The sequence below is a fragment of the Nannospalax galili genome, unplaced genomic scaffold, assembly GCF_000622305.1.
Source record: "Nannospalax galili isolate Female #2095 unplaced genomic scaffold, S.galili_v1.0 scaffold304, whole genome shotgun sequence".
Taxonomy (NCBI): Eukaryota; Metazoa; Chordata; class Mammalia; order Rodentia; family Spalacidae; genus Nannospalax; species Nannospalax galili.
In genome coordinates, this window is record NW_008352325.1 from 1330419 (window position 1) to 1344432 (window position 14014).

Sequence of the window (14014 nt, forward strand, 5' to 3'; positions counted from 1 at the left end):
CTTCCATCCTTTCTTTGTCTCCCTCCATCTCAATATGAAAAACACATGACAGCACTTTCTGAACCTTTCTGTATTGCATGCACTGTACTGGGCATGTTTATTTTTCTCCCATTCATTTTATTACTGTATATTAATAATACAAAATCAGTTTTCCTTATGATGTTTTCATAACTACATATGTACTTTGATCACCTTCACCTCTTCTTATCAGCTTTTGTACCTCTTTCCCTCACTATGGTGGTGGTTCTTCATTTCACAAATGGTAAACCTTTTACTTTTATACATTATTAAAAAATACAAGGGGCTAGAGATGTTACACAGGGAATAAGAGCATTCACTTTCAAGCATGGGGGTTTAATTTGAAATCTCATGTAAATGCTGTGTAAGGTCCTGCATGCCTGTAATCCCAAAATTGTGGGGAGGAGACAGATGAATACTTTGAGTTCATTGGCTCGCTGAGCTAGCTGAAATAGTGAGAGTTTCTGTTGGAATAGATTAAGGTGGAGAGTGATAGAGGAAGATATGAGGTCCTCCTCTGCTCTCACACACACTTATGTGCACATGAATCTAAAGTACACAAACAATGCAAAATCCAAATTCTACATCTGAGAAAAAACATTTGTCTTCCATGATGATCTCAATTTCCATCATTTTTCTGCAACTGACATACTTTCATTCTTTTATATGGTTGAATAAAACTTTACTATAGATTGTTCTAAATTATGTAGAGACCATATATATTTTGTGCCCTATTTTCTTTATTCATGTTGTTGTGTACTTAGGCTGATTTTATGATTTGACTGTCAAAAATAGTGCTGTAGTAATCATTGGTGCACATGTATCTCTGTTGTTTGCTGACTTAGTTTGCTTTGGATATATAGCTCTAAGAGTTGTATAGCTTGATCATGTGATAGTTGAATTTTTATTTTTATTTTTTTGTGGAATTTCCATAGTAGCCGCTCTCATTTACATTCCCACCAACCACATGTGTTTTCCTGGCACACCCATATTATTTCCTGCTCGTATAGTGTTTGTGGTTTGTTCTTTATGATAGCCATTCTGACTAGAATAGAATCTCAATGTAATTGTAATTTGCACTTGCCTAATGGATAAGGATGTTGATTTTTTTGCATATTTATTGGGTATTTGCAGTTCTTATTTTGAGGATTATCATCTCTATTTCATTTTCCCATTTCTGATTTGGTTAATCATTCTTCTAGTGTTTAATCTTTGAGTTTAAAAATATATTCTGGATATTAGTCTACTGTCAGAAGAATAGTTGGCAAAGATTTTTTCCCATTCTGTTGAATCTGTCTCTGTACTTTGTTGTTTCCTGTGCAAAAGGTTTATAACTTCATGCAACTGTTTGTCAATTTTTGATATTATTTTCTGAGCACTTGTAGTTCTATTAAGAAAGTCACTAATATATATGCGTATATATTAAAGGGGTTTCTCCTAGTAGTTTCAAAGTTTCAGGCCTCATATTAAGGCCACTGATCCATTTTGAATTGATTTCTCCAGAGAGCGAATGATAGGGATCTAGCTTCAGTCTTCTTCATGTGGGTGTCCATGTTTCCCACCATTTATTGAAGAAGATATTTTGTTTCTCCAGGACATGTTTTTGCCACCTTTGCCATAAAGGTGGCTGTACCTGCCTTTGTTTATTTTTGAGTCCTTTATTCAAGTATGTTGGTGCATGTGTCTGTTTTTATACCAGTACTATGCTTTCTTTATTACTATTGCTCTGTAGCATAATTTAAAATCAGATATTCTAATACCTCTAGCACTGCTGTTTCTCCTCAAGATTGCTTTGGCTATCTGGGATCTGTTGTACTTCCAAAGGAAATTTTGGTTTTTTTCATCTAATTCTAAGAAGAATACTATTGGCATTTTGGTGGCGATCACATTGAATCTAGATTGTTTTCAGTAATACAGATATTTTCATAGTATTAATCCTGCCAGTCCTTGAACATAATATTTTAATACCCACTTCAGTTTCTTTCTTTGGTTTTTCCAAGTTTTCCTTATAGTGGTATTCCATTTTCCTGGTTATGTTTCTTCATAGATTTTTTTCAAAAAGAATATTGTGAATGGGATTGGTTCCCTGGTTTCTTTCTTAGTAGGTTTGTTATTGGTATATTAGAAAGCCACTCATTTTCATTTGCTGATTTTGTATCCTGATACTTTACTTAAGGTGTTTATCAGAGCTAAGAATTTCCTGGTGGAGTCTAAGGTCTTTAAGTGTAGGTTCAGGTTGTCCGTTAATAGGGATAATTTGACTTCTTTGTTTCCTATTTGTGTTTGTTTTATTTCTTTTCCCTGCCTTATTCCTCTGGCTAAGAATTCAAGCATTATATTGAGTAAGAGTAGAGAGTAGACATCTTATCTTGTTCCTGATTTCACTTTGTCATCATTCATATTAATGTTGGCTATAGCTTTAGTGTGTATATCATTTATTATGTTAAAATATTTTACTTTTATTCCTAGTTTCTTTGGAGGATTTGTCATTGAGTTATATTGTAGTTTTTGAAAAGCCTTTTCTGTATCTCTTGAGATAATCATGATTTTTACTTTATCACATTTATTAATTGCTGTGTGCGAATCATCCTTGCATCCCTAGAATGAAATAAACTTTTATTGAATTTTTGTGTATTTCATATAGAACATCTTAATTATCTTTATACCGCTTCCCCATTGGCACCCTCTCACAGCCCCCCTCCACTGGAATTCATGATTCTGTCATTTATGTTGTTAGTGTCCCCTGAAGTCCTTCAGTGCAAGTTCATCCACTGAGGTCCAGTCGGCCTATCTAGAGTCCCTTCCTTTAAGAAAATCAGCTCTGCCTCAGAAGTAATCAGCTGCCAATAATTCTTTGACTAGGATTGGGGCCTGCTGCCAATTTCCACAGTTCTGTGCTGGGGATTTTTTCTGCTTGAGTTTGCATGATTCTTGTGCATGCTGACACTATTGCTGTAGGTTCATATGAGCAAGGTCCCAGAGGCCTGTAGGACTCTATTTCCATATGGTCATGTACCTCCTCCCAGGCTCTTACAATCTTTCTGTCCCCTCTTCTGCAATAGTCCCTGAGCCCTGGGTGGGTGGAGTTTAATATAGGAGTCCTGTGCAAGGATCCACACTCTTATTCTCTATGCTTTGGCCATTCGTGTTCTTTTGTGTTCCTGGCCCTCTGCTGCACGAGGGAGCTTCATTGATGAGAACTGAGAGATGCATTAGTGTTTGCTTTACCCCTTGTTCTATGTTTTGTGAGTCTTAAGTGTAGAGGTGGCATTGTAGATGTGTCACTTAGGCTTGGGCAATTCACAGACAAGCTCTGTGTATGACCAGTTGTGGAACTCTGTGATAATCTCTGTCTGTGGCTAAAGAAGCTTCTTTGATGTGCTTGTCTGTAAATATAATCTATATTTTGTACATAGTAAGAAATTACATTTGTCTAGGGATGTGACATCCTTGGGTTTTTCTCTAAGATCAATGTGTATTTGGTTATGTTTACAGTACCATACATGAATTTCCTTCCATTGAGTGGGCTTTAAGTTTAATTAGGTAGTTGTTGATTACCCCCAAGATAAAAGTGCCACTGTTGCACCAATGTCATTTACTGTGCTGGTCATGGATGTTGTTATTAGGGCTTAAAGCTGGGGTTGGACCATCAATTGATGTTCTCTCTTACTAGCTTGTGTAGTGTTCTCCAAAGTTATGACCTCTAGCCTTCAGGGGAGGTGGATTTCAGGTCAGTTCCAGCTCCATTGCTCCAAATCCTGTGTCCAAAGTATGTCCTGTCTTCAGCAATAGGGTCTTACCTTCCATTTCTAGAAGGCAATTAAGGGCTGTGGCAATAGCCTGTGTAATTTTAGGAGTCTCTTGGACTACCCTGGCCAACAACTCAAAGGGGGGTTTCTCCTGTCTAGCACTGTTTCTTGTTATGTAGCCTTGAGCTGTACACATGGACTCATATAGAGATATTGTATGTGTAATTTTTAGTAAGTTTTTGGACTAACATGATTCCCTCTGGTTTTTTATACTAGCTAGGCATTATTTAGCTCCCCTCTGTCTCCCTGTCTAACCCTCTATCCACACCCTCTCCCATTTAAAGTATTACCATTTTCCTAATTTCTCCGTTGTTAATACCTGCCTCCTATGGTACCCATCTCTTGAGTTCCCCTCTTCCCCTTTAATTCCCATAGTTCCTGGTATAACCCTCCCTTTGCCCCTCCCATTTAAATACTCCCATTTTACGTATTCCTCCCTTAGTAACTCCTGTCTCCTACTGTTCTCCTCTCTTAGTTTCCTTCTTCCCCTTTACCTTCCTGGTTCCTTTTGATTCTCCAGGTTCCTGCAGTTATATCAAGATATAGTCTCATATATAAGGATTTGGTGCTAGGATCTACAAATAAGGGAGAAAAATGTTTTTTTTCTGAGTCTGTGTTACTTCACTTAGTATAACAGTTTCTAGCTCCATGCACTTACCTGCAGATTTCATGATTTTGTCTTTGTTTACTGCTGAATTGAACCCCATCATTTAAATGTATCACATTTTCATTACCCACTCATCAGTTGAGGGACACGTAGGTTGCTTCCATCTCTTAGCTATTGTGAAAAGAGCAGCAACAAGCATGGATGTACAAGTGTCTCTGCAGTAGGATGAATCCTTTGGGTATATGCTGCGGAGTGGTGTATCTGGGTCATGTAGTAGGTTCATTTTTAGTTTTTCAGAAGTTCTCCACAATGCTTTCCATAGGGATTTCATGAGTTTGCAATCACACCAGCAGTGAATGAGCATTCCCCTTTCCCTACATCCTCTTCAATATTTGATATAATTTATTCTCTTGATCTCAGCCAATCTGACTAGGGTAAGATGAAATCTTAAAGTGGTTTTCATTTGCACGTCCCAATCACTAACCAAGTTGAATACTTTTAAGATGTTTCTTAGCTGTCTTTATTTCTTCTTTGTGTATGGTGATAGATATGAGTCCAATTTCATTCTTCTAGAAATGGAGATCCAATTTTACCAGTACCAGTTGTTGAAGATGCTATCTTTCCTTCAGTGTGTTTTCTTGGCATCTTTGTCAAATATCAGGTAGCCGAAATTGTGTGTACTCATGTCTGGGTCTTCAGTTATGTTCCAGTGATTTATGTGTCTATTTTTGTGCCAGTACCATGATGTTTTTATTACTATAGCTCTGTAGGATAGTTTGAGATTTGGTATAGTAAGTCCCCCAGCATTGCTCTTTGTGTTCAGGATTGCATTGTCTATCTGGGGTCTTTTGTTCTTCCATATGAATTTTAGGATTTTTTCTTCTAATTCCATGAAGAATGTCATGAGAATTTTGATTGGGATTGCATTGAATGTATATATTGATTTTGGTAGGAAAGCAATTTTCAAAATATTAATTCTTCCAGTCCATGTGCACGGGAGGTCTTCCTCAATATCTTTCTTTAAAGATTTAAACTTTTCATTGTAGAGATCTTTAATGTGTTTGGTCAGGTTTATTCCAAGATATTTTATTTATTTATTTTTGAGGCTATTGTGAGTGGGAGTGTTTCCATGTAATCTTCCTCTGCTTGTTATTGGTATATAGAAAGGCTACTGACTTTTGTAGATCTAAAATGTGATGTGTTTTAGAGAAATAGCATAGACTTATGTGAACTTATTCCACATGCTATTGAATAGTAAATCATGTAGGTGTCTGTTAAATCCATTTCGTGTATGGTACAAATCCTGATATTCCTTCTCTTCCTTTTTTCCTTTGGTGTGGATGGTCTATCAACTAATGAAAACGAGGTATTGAAGTTACCCACTAATAGTGCATCCAGACCTATCTTTAGCTTCACATCCAGAAGTGTTTTATGAAATTAGGTGAGCTAATATTTGTTGCATATCTATTTATAATCAATATATCTTTGTGAAAGGATTGTTACTTTTATTAGTATGCTATGACCTTTATCCTTTCTGAGAAACTTTACCTTGGATTGTTCTTGTTAGGTAGGAGTATAACTACTCCTGATTTGTTTCAAATTCCTTTTCTTGGAATATCATTTTCCATAATTTCACTTTTAGCTTGAAGGTGAGTTTTTTTTGTTGTTAAATAGAGAAAATAGTTGGATCCTGTAGTTTTTGTTTTGCTTTTTTTTTTTTTTGAAACAGGGTCTTTCTTTACCCCCAGCTGGCCTAGAACTTGCTATGTAGACCAGGATGACCTCCATTTCACAAAGATCTACCTGCTTCTGCCCCCTTAGTGCTGGCACTAAAGGAGTGTGCCAGTCTGCCCAGCAAATGTATTTTAATCCATTTGTCAGTCTATTTTTAGGGTTATTATTGAGATGTTCTTGACTTGTTCCTTCTTCTTTGGAGAGGTCTATTGCATTAATAACATTGATTCTCATTGGTCACCTATCCTAGTGAGATTTACTCTTTCCAGAGCTGTTGTGCTTATGTCTGTGTCCCTTTCTCTACTTCTGTGTTTCTTCTGCAGTTGCCAGTTTAATGTTCAGGAATTTCTTAGTTTATGCTTATCATAGAAAAATCTTTATTTTTCCTTCACTTTTAAAGGATAACTTTGCTTATTTAATAGACTTGGTGCACAGGTTTTTGTTTCAGGGTTTGAAATATATTAGTCCATGCTCTTCTGGCTTTGGGAATTTCTGATGGGAGACCTGCTGTTATTCTGGCAGGTTTGCTTTAGTAACTAACCTGGAACTTCTGTATTATACCTTTCTGTATTCTTTCTTGGTTCCGTGTTCTTGGCATATTTACCATGGTATGATATGGGGAGTTTCTTTTTTGGTCATATCTATCATGGTTTCTAAATTCCTCATATAACTCATGACCCAGAGATCTTGGGTGTTTGGGTCCTGACTGAGTTTTTCTTTGTTGCTATAAGAATGTGTTTATTTTGAAACTTGTCTTGAATCTTTTGTGTTTTTTTTCCTCTTTTCTTGTCCATTGGTGATGTTGTCTATTGAGATTTTTTTAATTTGGTTTATTGGACTTTTCACTTCCAAAATTTCTGTTTGCATATTTGGTTTGCTTGTTTAAGAATCTCTCTTTGAGGCTGGGTGTGGTGGCCCGCGCCTTCAATCCCAGCACTTGGGAGGAAGAGGCAGGCGGATTTCTGTGAGTTCAAGGCCAGTCTGGTCTACATAGTGAGTTCCAGGCCAGCTGGGGCTACAGGGAGACTCTGTATCAAAATCAATCAATAAATCAATCAATCAATCAGTCAATCAATCAATCAATCAATCAGTCAATCATCTATCTATCTATCTATCATCTATCTATCAATCTATCTATCTATCTATCTATCATCTATCATCTATCATCTATCTAATCTATTATCTATCATCTTTGCTTATTTCCGGTCTTAGTTGTTGACTGTCTTGAATAGATTCTTTCATCTGTTTGAATCTTCTTTAATGTCAATGATATTTCTAAAGCAAGACTTTTGAGTTCTTTATTTGGCACTTCTGCCATTTCAGTATCTTGGGATGTAGTTACCAAGGGGTTTGGAGGCTTTGGAGGAGTCTTATTTTTTTTTTTTCTAAAAGGTGTTTCTAAGTTGTAATTTGTGTATCCATTGGAATGGATATTTCTTCTATGAGGTCTTCTTATTGAGTACCTTATTTTTGAAGACTTAATTCCCAGTACCACTCAGTGAAGAGAAAACAAGTTATTATAACATAAACAATACCAAAACACACCAGATATAGAAATATAGTTAAAATCAAAGTCAAGTAGTATATTAATTATAACCATAGAAAAGAAATGGTAAGAAAATAATAATGTTGAATAAACTAGGAAGCTAAATATTAAGGTAAAGGAATAATAAGAAAGAAATAAAGGAGGGGACAAGAAAAGGGGAAAAAAGAATCAGTGAAATAAGATAAAATAAAAAGAAAGATAGTTTAAATGCAAAGCAATAGAAGAATTTGAGGAAAAGAACCAAAAACAAAAAATCTGATTCAAAATAAAGAAAAGTACAAGAATAAAATTAGAGGCATGAAGAAGAATAAATATACCCCCAAAGTCTTTGAAAAATAAAATAATAATAAACATATAGAAAAAAAATGTTAAAAATGAGAAGTTTTAAGCATCTTCCAATGCCCTCTATTATTGGAGTTTGCCAGGTTTGGAAAGTGGCAATGAGTCCCAGGTGGACTCTTTAGGTTGGTCCTGAATGTGGGCACGAGTTAGGCCAGCTAATCAGGCTTAGTTGTCAACTTGAAGGCTACATTCATTGTAGAAGCTTCCTTTTTTTTTTGCATACTCAGAACCTCTCTTGGTCCCAGTGAGCTTTGTGACCAGTGGCTGGGAAGGTTCCTACTTTCTCCAGAGGCCACCAGGTTTATACTCCCACGGACAGCAAATGTCGAAGCTTATGACTATCTCCTGACATTGGAGAGAGCACTGCGATCTGCACTGGAAGGGAAGAACTGCAGGACCCTTGCACTCGGCCTGCAGGTCTGAGCTTTTGGTTCCTCTCTATTGATTGTTTTGTAGTAATGATTTCTTGATTGCAAAAAGTCTTTGATTAATTTCCAGAATTCTGAAAATACTCATTTTCATTAGCTTCATACAAGAGATAACTTTTTAGTGTTTATTACTTGATTTTCATTGAGGTTTCTCTAGCTATAACTTTCAATTGGATCATAATTTATGTGTAAATCATCTTTTTTATTGCTTTATTTCATTGAATATTAAATGAATTATTAAGAGAAATTAATATTTGAATTGAACAGGGAATTTTTATATAAGAAGCTGATTATTTTAGTCTATTTTAGATTGATACTTAAAGTTTAAACATTGTGTCTCTACAATATCTGGCTGTATTTTAGCTCATAATACCTTCAGTTTCTTATGTTGTGCAAAGTCTTTCATCATCTGTTTATTGGCCATTTTTATGCTCTATCTGTATCTTGTATTTAATGAGCTCAGCTTTTACTTATTTTTTTCAGGTCTCTTTTCTGTTTTTATTCATTCAGGCATGGTTATTCACTCAGGATCTATCTGTTCTTATTGCGCCTACAGTTAATGTACTTAGGTATTTATTTATTTTTCTTTTATGTTTATGACTGTTTTGCCTCCATGTATGTAAGTACACCACATGTGTGCAATGCCTGTGGAAGCCAGAAAAAGGCATCAGATGGTTGTTCCAGATGGTTGTTAGCCACCATATGAGTGCTGAGAACTGAACCCAGGTCCTCTTTCAGAGCAGCTAGTGCTCGTAACCACTGAACCTTCTCTCTAGAACCTTAATTCATTTTTTGATGTAGAATAAAAAAATATGAAGAATACCATTTTATATATCTCTTTGTATTTTTGTTTTTTTGTGTGTATATTGCATCTAGAAATGGAGGTTCAGCATCAGAGAACATGATTATGCCTCATGTCACTAAGATAGTACTCTTAAAGTGACCATACCACTCACAACTCCTGTAACTGAGACTGGTGCGGCCCATCTTCCCACATTCTCACAGTATATAATATTATAAAGTGCTTCCACTTTTCATAAATTGAAGGCCAAGTTGCCTTTGTCAGTGCTTTTTTCAATCGTCTTTTCAAAAGAGTTACTTTGGAATTATTTATATTCCAATGATTGAATCCACCATTGATTATTTTTGATGTTTCAAGTATCTTTTTCTTAAAGTAAATTTAATTTGGCTTTTGTTGTAGAGGATTAATAGAAATTATTAATATTTAAAGAATTAGTATTTTATGTGTGCTTTCAGCATTAAAAGAATTTTTCCATAACCTGAAGACATAAAGATATTAATTTACAATTTAATTAAATAATTATATGACTTCAGTGCTTTAGTATAGATGGAATTTATTTTGCATGTGATGTAAGGTATAAATTTAAGTTTAATGTCCACAAACATATTTAGTTAAAATTTTATCATAATTTAGTAATAATACGTCTTTCATCATATATGCATTTTTTTCTAGAGTCACTAGTCCAAGTACCACCTTACTGTGTTTTATTTAGTATAACTTTGTAGTGGTATCTCAATAGTTTTCGTTGCTACTCTCTTTACTTTTTCTTTAATAGGGTTGTTTTAGCTATGTGTAAAGATGTAATCCAAATACATTTAAAATCAGTATTCAAGAGTTTCTAGCTTATATTTCCCTGGAGGGTGATAAAATTTAACAACTTTTATTATATTTATTGCCACTCTTTTCAGTTTTATTTTTCTTTGTTAGTTCTTATGAGATTTTAAAATATATTGTGTATACAAATAATCATCAGTTTTATATATATATTGAAAATTTGTTCATCTACCCTGTCACATGGTTTCCATTTGTCTAATACTATCTTTTAGTAAACAAAATATTTTATCTCTAATGTAAAAATATATATAAAAAAGAGATTCTTGAAACAAACACTTCTGGAATGTTGCTTGCAAATATTTTGGTTGTATTGTAAATGTGGTGTGATAAATTGGACTTAAAGGTTACCATTGTACTCCATTTGTCTTTGGGACCTGTCATCTGTGGCAGTCTCCCTTCTTAGCCACGGAGGAGCGTATTGTTTATTGGCAAAGCTATCACCATGTAATTGGTATCATATTCTAACTTGTACTGTTAGGAACTTGTGGAATGTCCTATGGTTGAGCATGCTTTTAAAACTATTGTTACAATATTTCTATAAAAATATAACTATATTCTCATAATAATTAGAGTAGTGTGTTCTAGCTTTATTTATTTATTTCTGATGGATTCAGAAAATACTCACAGAGGTCTTGTTTTATTAGAGGCCAACTTCTGTTTAATCTGTAAATGTTATGTTTATTCTGCAATGTGGTTAATGTAGTATTGTTGATATCCTGAAGCATTATTTATTTGGTGTATTGATATAGTGTTGTGGAGCTTTCTTGAACTCAGTCGAGGTGGCTGGGATTGAAATTAGTACAGGAGTTAGTGGAGGCCTATAGGAAGGGCATAATAGTGACATGAGGTCCTGTCAAAGAAACTAATCAGAAGGATAGATTTGTGCATCACTTTCCAAATGTTTGGAGGCACTAGGTAGGCAGTTAGTGGTGTAAAATCAGAAAGATGTGATGCTGAGTATTTCTGTGACCTGGATTGAATGTAGGGTATGGAAAGAGGCATAATGGGATAAATGCAAATGATAGGTCATGGGGAAGAAGGTAGCCACTATGTTAGACCATGGAGGGAAAATGTGTGAGGAGAATGCTTATTCAAGAAGAAAGAAAGAAGCTTACACTAAGAGAAGGAGAACAGATGTTAAAGAAGAGCAGGAATTAATGAAGGAGACCACAAAAGAATAATTCAATATTGGAATATTGAATGGAATCAAAAGCTTTCCTTGGAATAGTTACTATATAAATCTTTGGCAAATGATTTCATGAGAAAATAATAAAAGTTTAAAAAAGTTATGAATGAGAGTCAAATATAATATTAACTTATTCTGAGTATTTTTATATTTTAAACTTATAACTTGGGTAATTGGTACAATAGAAATTTCTATAGTAGACTAGTAGCAATTAAATTCAACCTTAGTGGTAGTTCAAAATTCAGTTTTCTGCTCTCCCCATTACCGAAAAAAAAAAAAAGATTAAAGAAAGGGTCTGGGACAATACTATATTCTTTCAAAGACAGTCATAGTATAGGCCCAGCCCTTTCCATGTGACCTATCTTAGATGTTACCTTAATAATACTATTAAAATGAATATTACATATATAATGATAATAAATACTTGAGATGTTAAAAAGAAAAAGAATAGTATAAGAAAGTGATACATAGTTACATTAGTTACATTTATGAACATAGTAGCAAGGATCCTAAGAAAGTGTCTGCAAATCAAATCTGACAATTATTAAATAGAAACATAATCAATTTGATTTATTATAAAAAGGTAGCCTATTAACATCAGCCATCCAGTTAAAATACTTTAGAAGAAAAATACCTAAGTGATCATCTTGAAATAGAAATTTGTTAAAATTCAGTATCAAGTTATGACAAAAATCAAATAACCAAGAATAGAGGCGAGCTTCCATAACCTGTGCATATCTAAAACATGTCTCATGGCTAGAGTATAAAGGTTGTTTAATGTTAATGAGCATTTCGATTTTCAAAAATAATTTTTATTTTACTGGATCACCAAAATCTTGACTCTGATGAATCAATGAAGAGTTGGTATATAGTTGCTAAAGAGTTATATGAACCTTTTCTAAAAGTTTGACTGTAAGTATACTCACAGCTGTGTTCTTTTTGTACCTCCTAAAGAATCCTAGTGTTTTTTTTTTTATCATGGTTGTTCAAGTTTTTAAGCAGAGTGTGACAATATACATAATATTTAAAATCAACTTGGGTACATACACAATGACTTTTTCATCACATTCTTATTTTTAACTCAGTGCATTATACCATACCATTGTAAATAATGTATTGTTCCTCTAATCTAATTTTTATGCACTGTGTTTAGGTTAGATATCTTTGCAAAACAGATTAACTATAGATACAGGATTATCTTAGTACTGTAATTGAAATAATACCCTGAGAATAAAATAGGTCAGTGTATGTGGGATCTGAATAAAAATCCCAATACATTATGTTCATTTTTAAGACAACACCATCACACAAAGATGCCTCTATACAGACATATGTTATAGTCCAGTAAAATGTATTGCATGCTTTTATTGTAAATACATGGAGACAATGAAATTAAGTTCTTATTATCAAGTAACAGGTGCAGTAATACAAAGAAATCATGTCAGAGAATATAACCCAAGTTGCAAAAATGTAAGGTATTATTAGAGAAAGAAAGAGCATAAAATGTTATTGGAACATTTTAATATTGTATTTTCAGTGAGTGTATATGTCATGCTCCATCAAAAGAGTCCACATGTGCTATGTGTAACCCAACAACTGAGAAATACCGAACTGGTAGACCCATCATTCCAATGGCATGGGCCAAAAGGAAAAATTATTTCAGGTAGGATTTTGTTTCAGTTATCATAATTAAATAGATATATCTGAGATGTACTTAGACCTAAAAGAATATTTGTGTCTCATACATGTACTCATTTATTAAAGTCTTTTCCTTGTAACCTCCTTCTGGAGTCAGAGAAATGATGGAATGGGGTCATTTCCCAGAGTCCCCATCGTCTGTATGCAGGGTAGAGGCATAGAGACAACAGAGCTGTTTGGAGAGTTCCAGAGGCACCTCTGTTCCCCAAATTACCATTTTATGTGGAAATTGCTCTTTGTGCTACTGATTTCATAATTTTGATTTCAACTTATGTTCCTATTTCATTTTGAATTTCCAATTTCATCTTTTTTCCTAAATTTTGAATATGATAAAAAGCTGATTTATTTTATAAATTACTTTAAAATGGTAAATTAGCTGGTTCTCAAAATTCATGCTAGCAATAAAGTTGAGTAAGTTTTTATACTAAAGTTCTGTTCAATGGGGGACACAATAATTTTTACTTATCCTCAAAGGAACTTTATGAGCTTTTTTTCTGTTTCAAAAACCTTGCGGGTCTTTTGAGACAGTACTATGGATTAAAGGTTGTAGGCTTGCTTTATTATTTTGGATGAAGGGAAGCATGTTTTTGCAAAGACTTGCTAAACAAATTCATAGGAAATATTTATATTGTAATATTTTAATTTGTATTTTATATAGTTGTGGGAGTACATTTTTGAAATAGTTATATTGATTCTAAAAGGCTCAAATGCTAAAGAATTAATGTACTCTTTAGGTCAGGTGCTGGTTCATTATTCATTCAGTCCATGACTACTTGGTAGAAACCATTGTGGTAGGCTTTGAAGAAGGAAAAAAGATCAAATGTAATCTCTGCCTTACTACAGTGACACAGGAATAATTGTGCTGTGTGTTCATCAAGTCTACCGGGGTTAATGAAAGAAATCCTGAGGAGCTTGGCAGCTTATCTAAATTGAAGAAACAATCCTCATGTTAAGGCAGTTAATACTGGAATTATAACCAAATTTCATTTCTATTCTCTAGTAGAAACACA

General features: G+C 34.2%; 1 protein-coding gene and 1 non-coding gene across 4 annotated transcripts in view; both read left to right on the forward strand.

Annotated features, from left to right (window-relative positions):
• Zpbp (zona pellucida binding protein) overlaps positions 1–14014 on the forward strand; it is a 102335-nt gene that overhangs the window by 17204 nt on the left and 71117 nt on the right. For 2 of the 3 annotated variants that reach the window (XM_029554167.1, XM_029554165.1), the window contains exon 3: positions 12844–12969. The exons of the other annotated variant lie outside the window; for it this stretch is intronic. In XM_029554167.1, the coding sequence (XP_029410027.1) occupies positions 12844–12969 (126 nt within the window). The remainder of the gene's footprint in view (positions 1–12843; positions 12970–14014) is intronic. 3 annotated transcript variants of the gene reach the window in all.
• Positions 10476–10603, forward strand: LOC115067022. Its single transcript, XR_003846463.1, has one exon. It is a non-coding gene; the product is annotated as a small nucleolar RNA SNORA24 (small nucleolar RNA).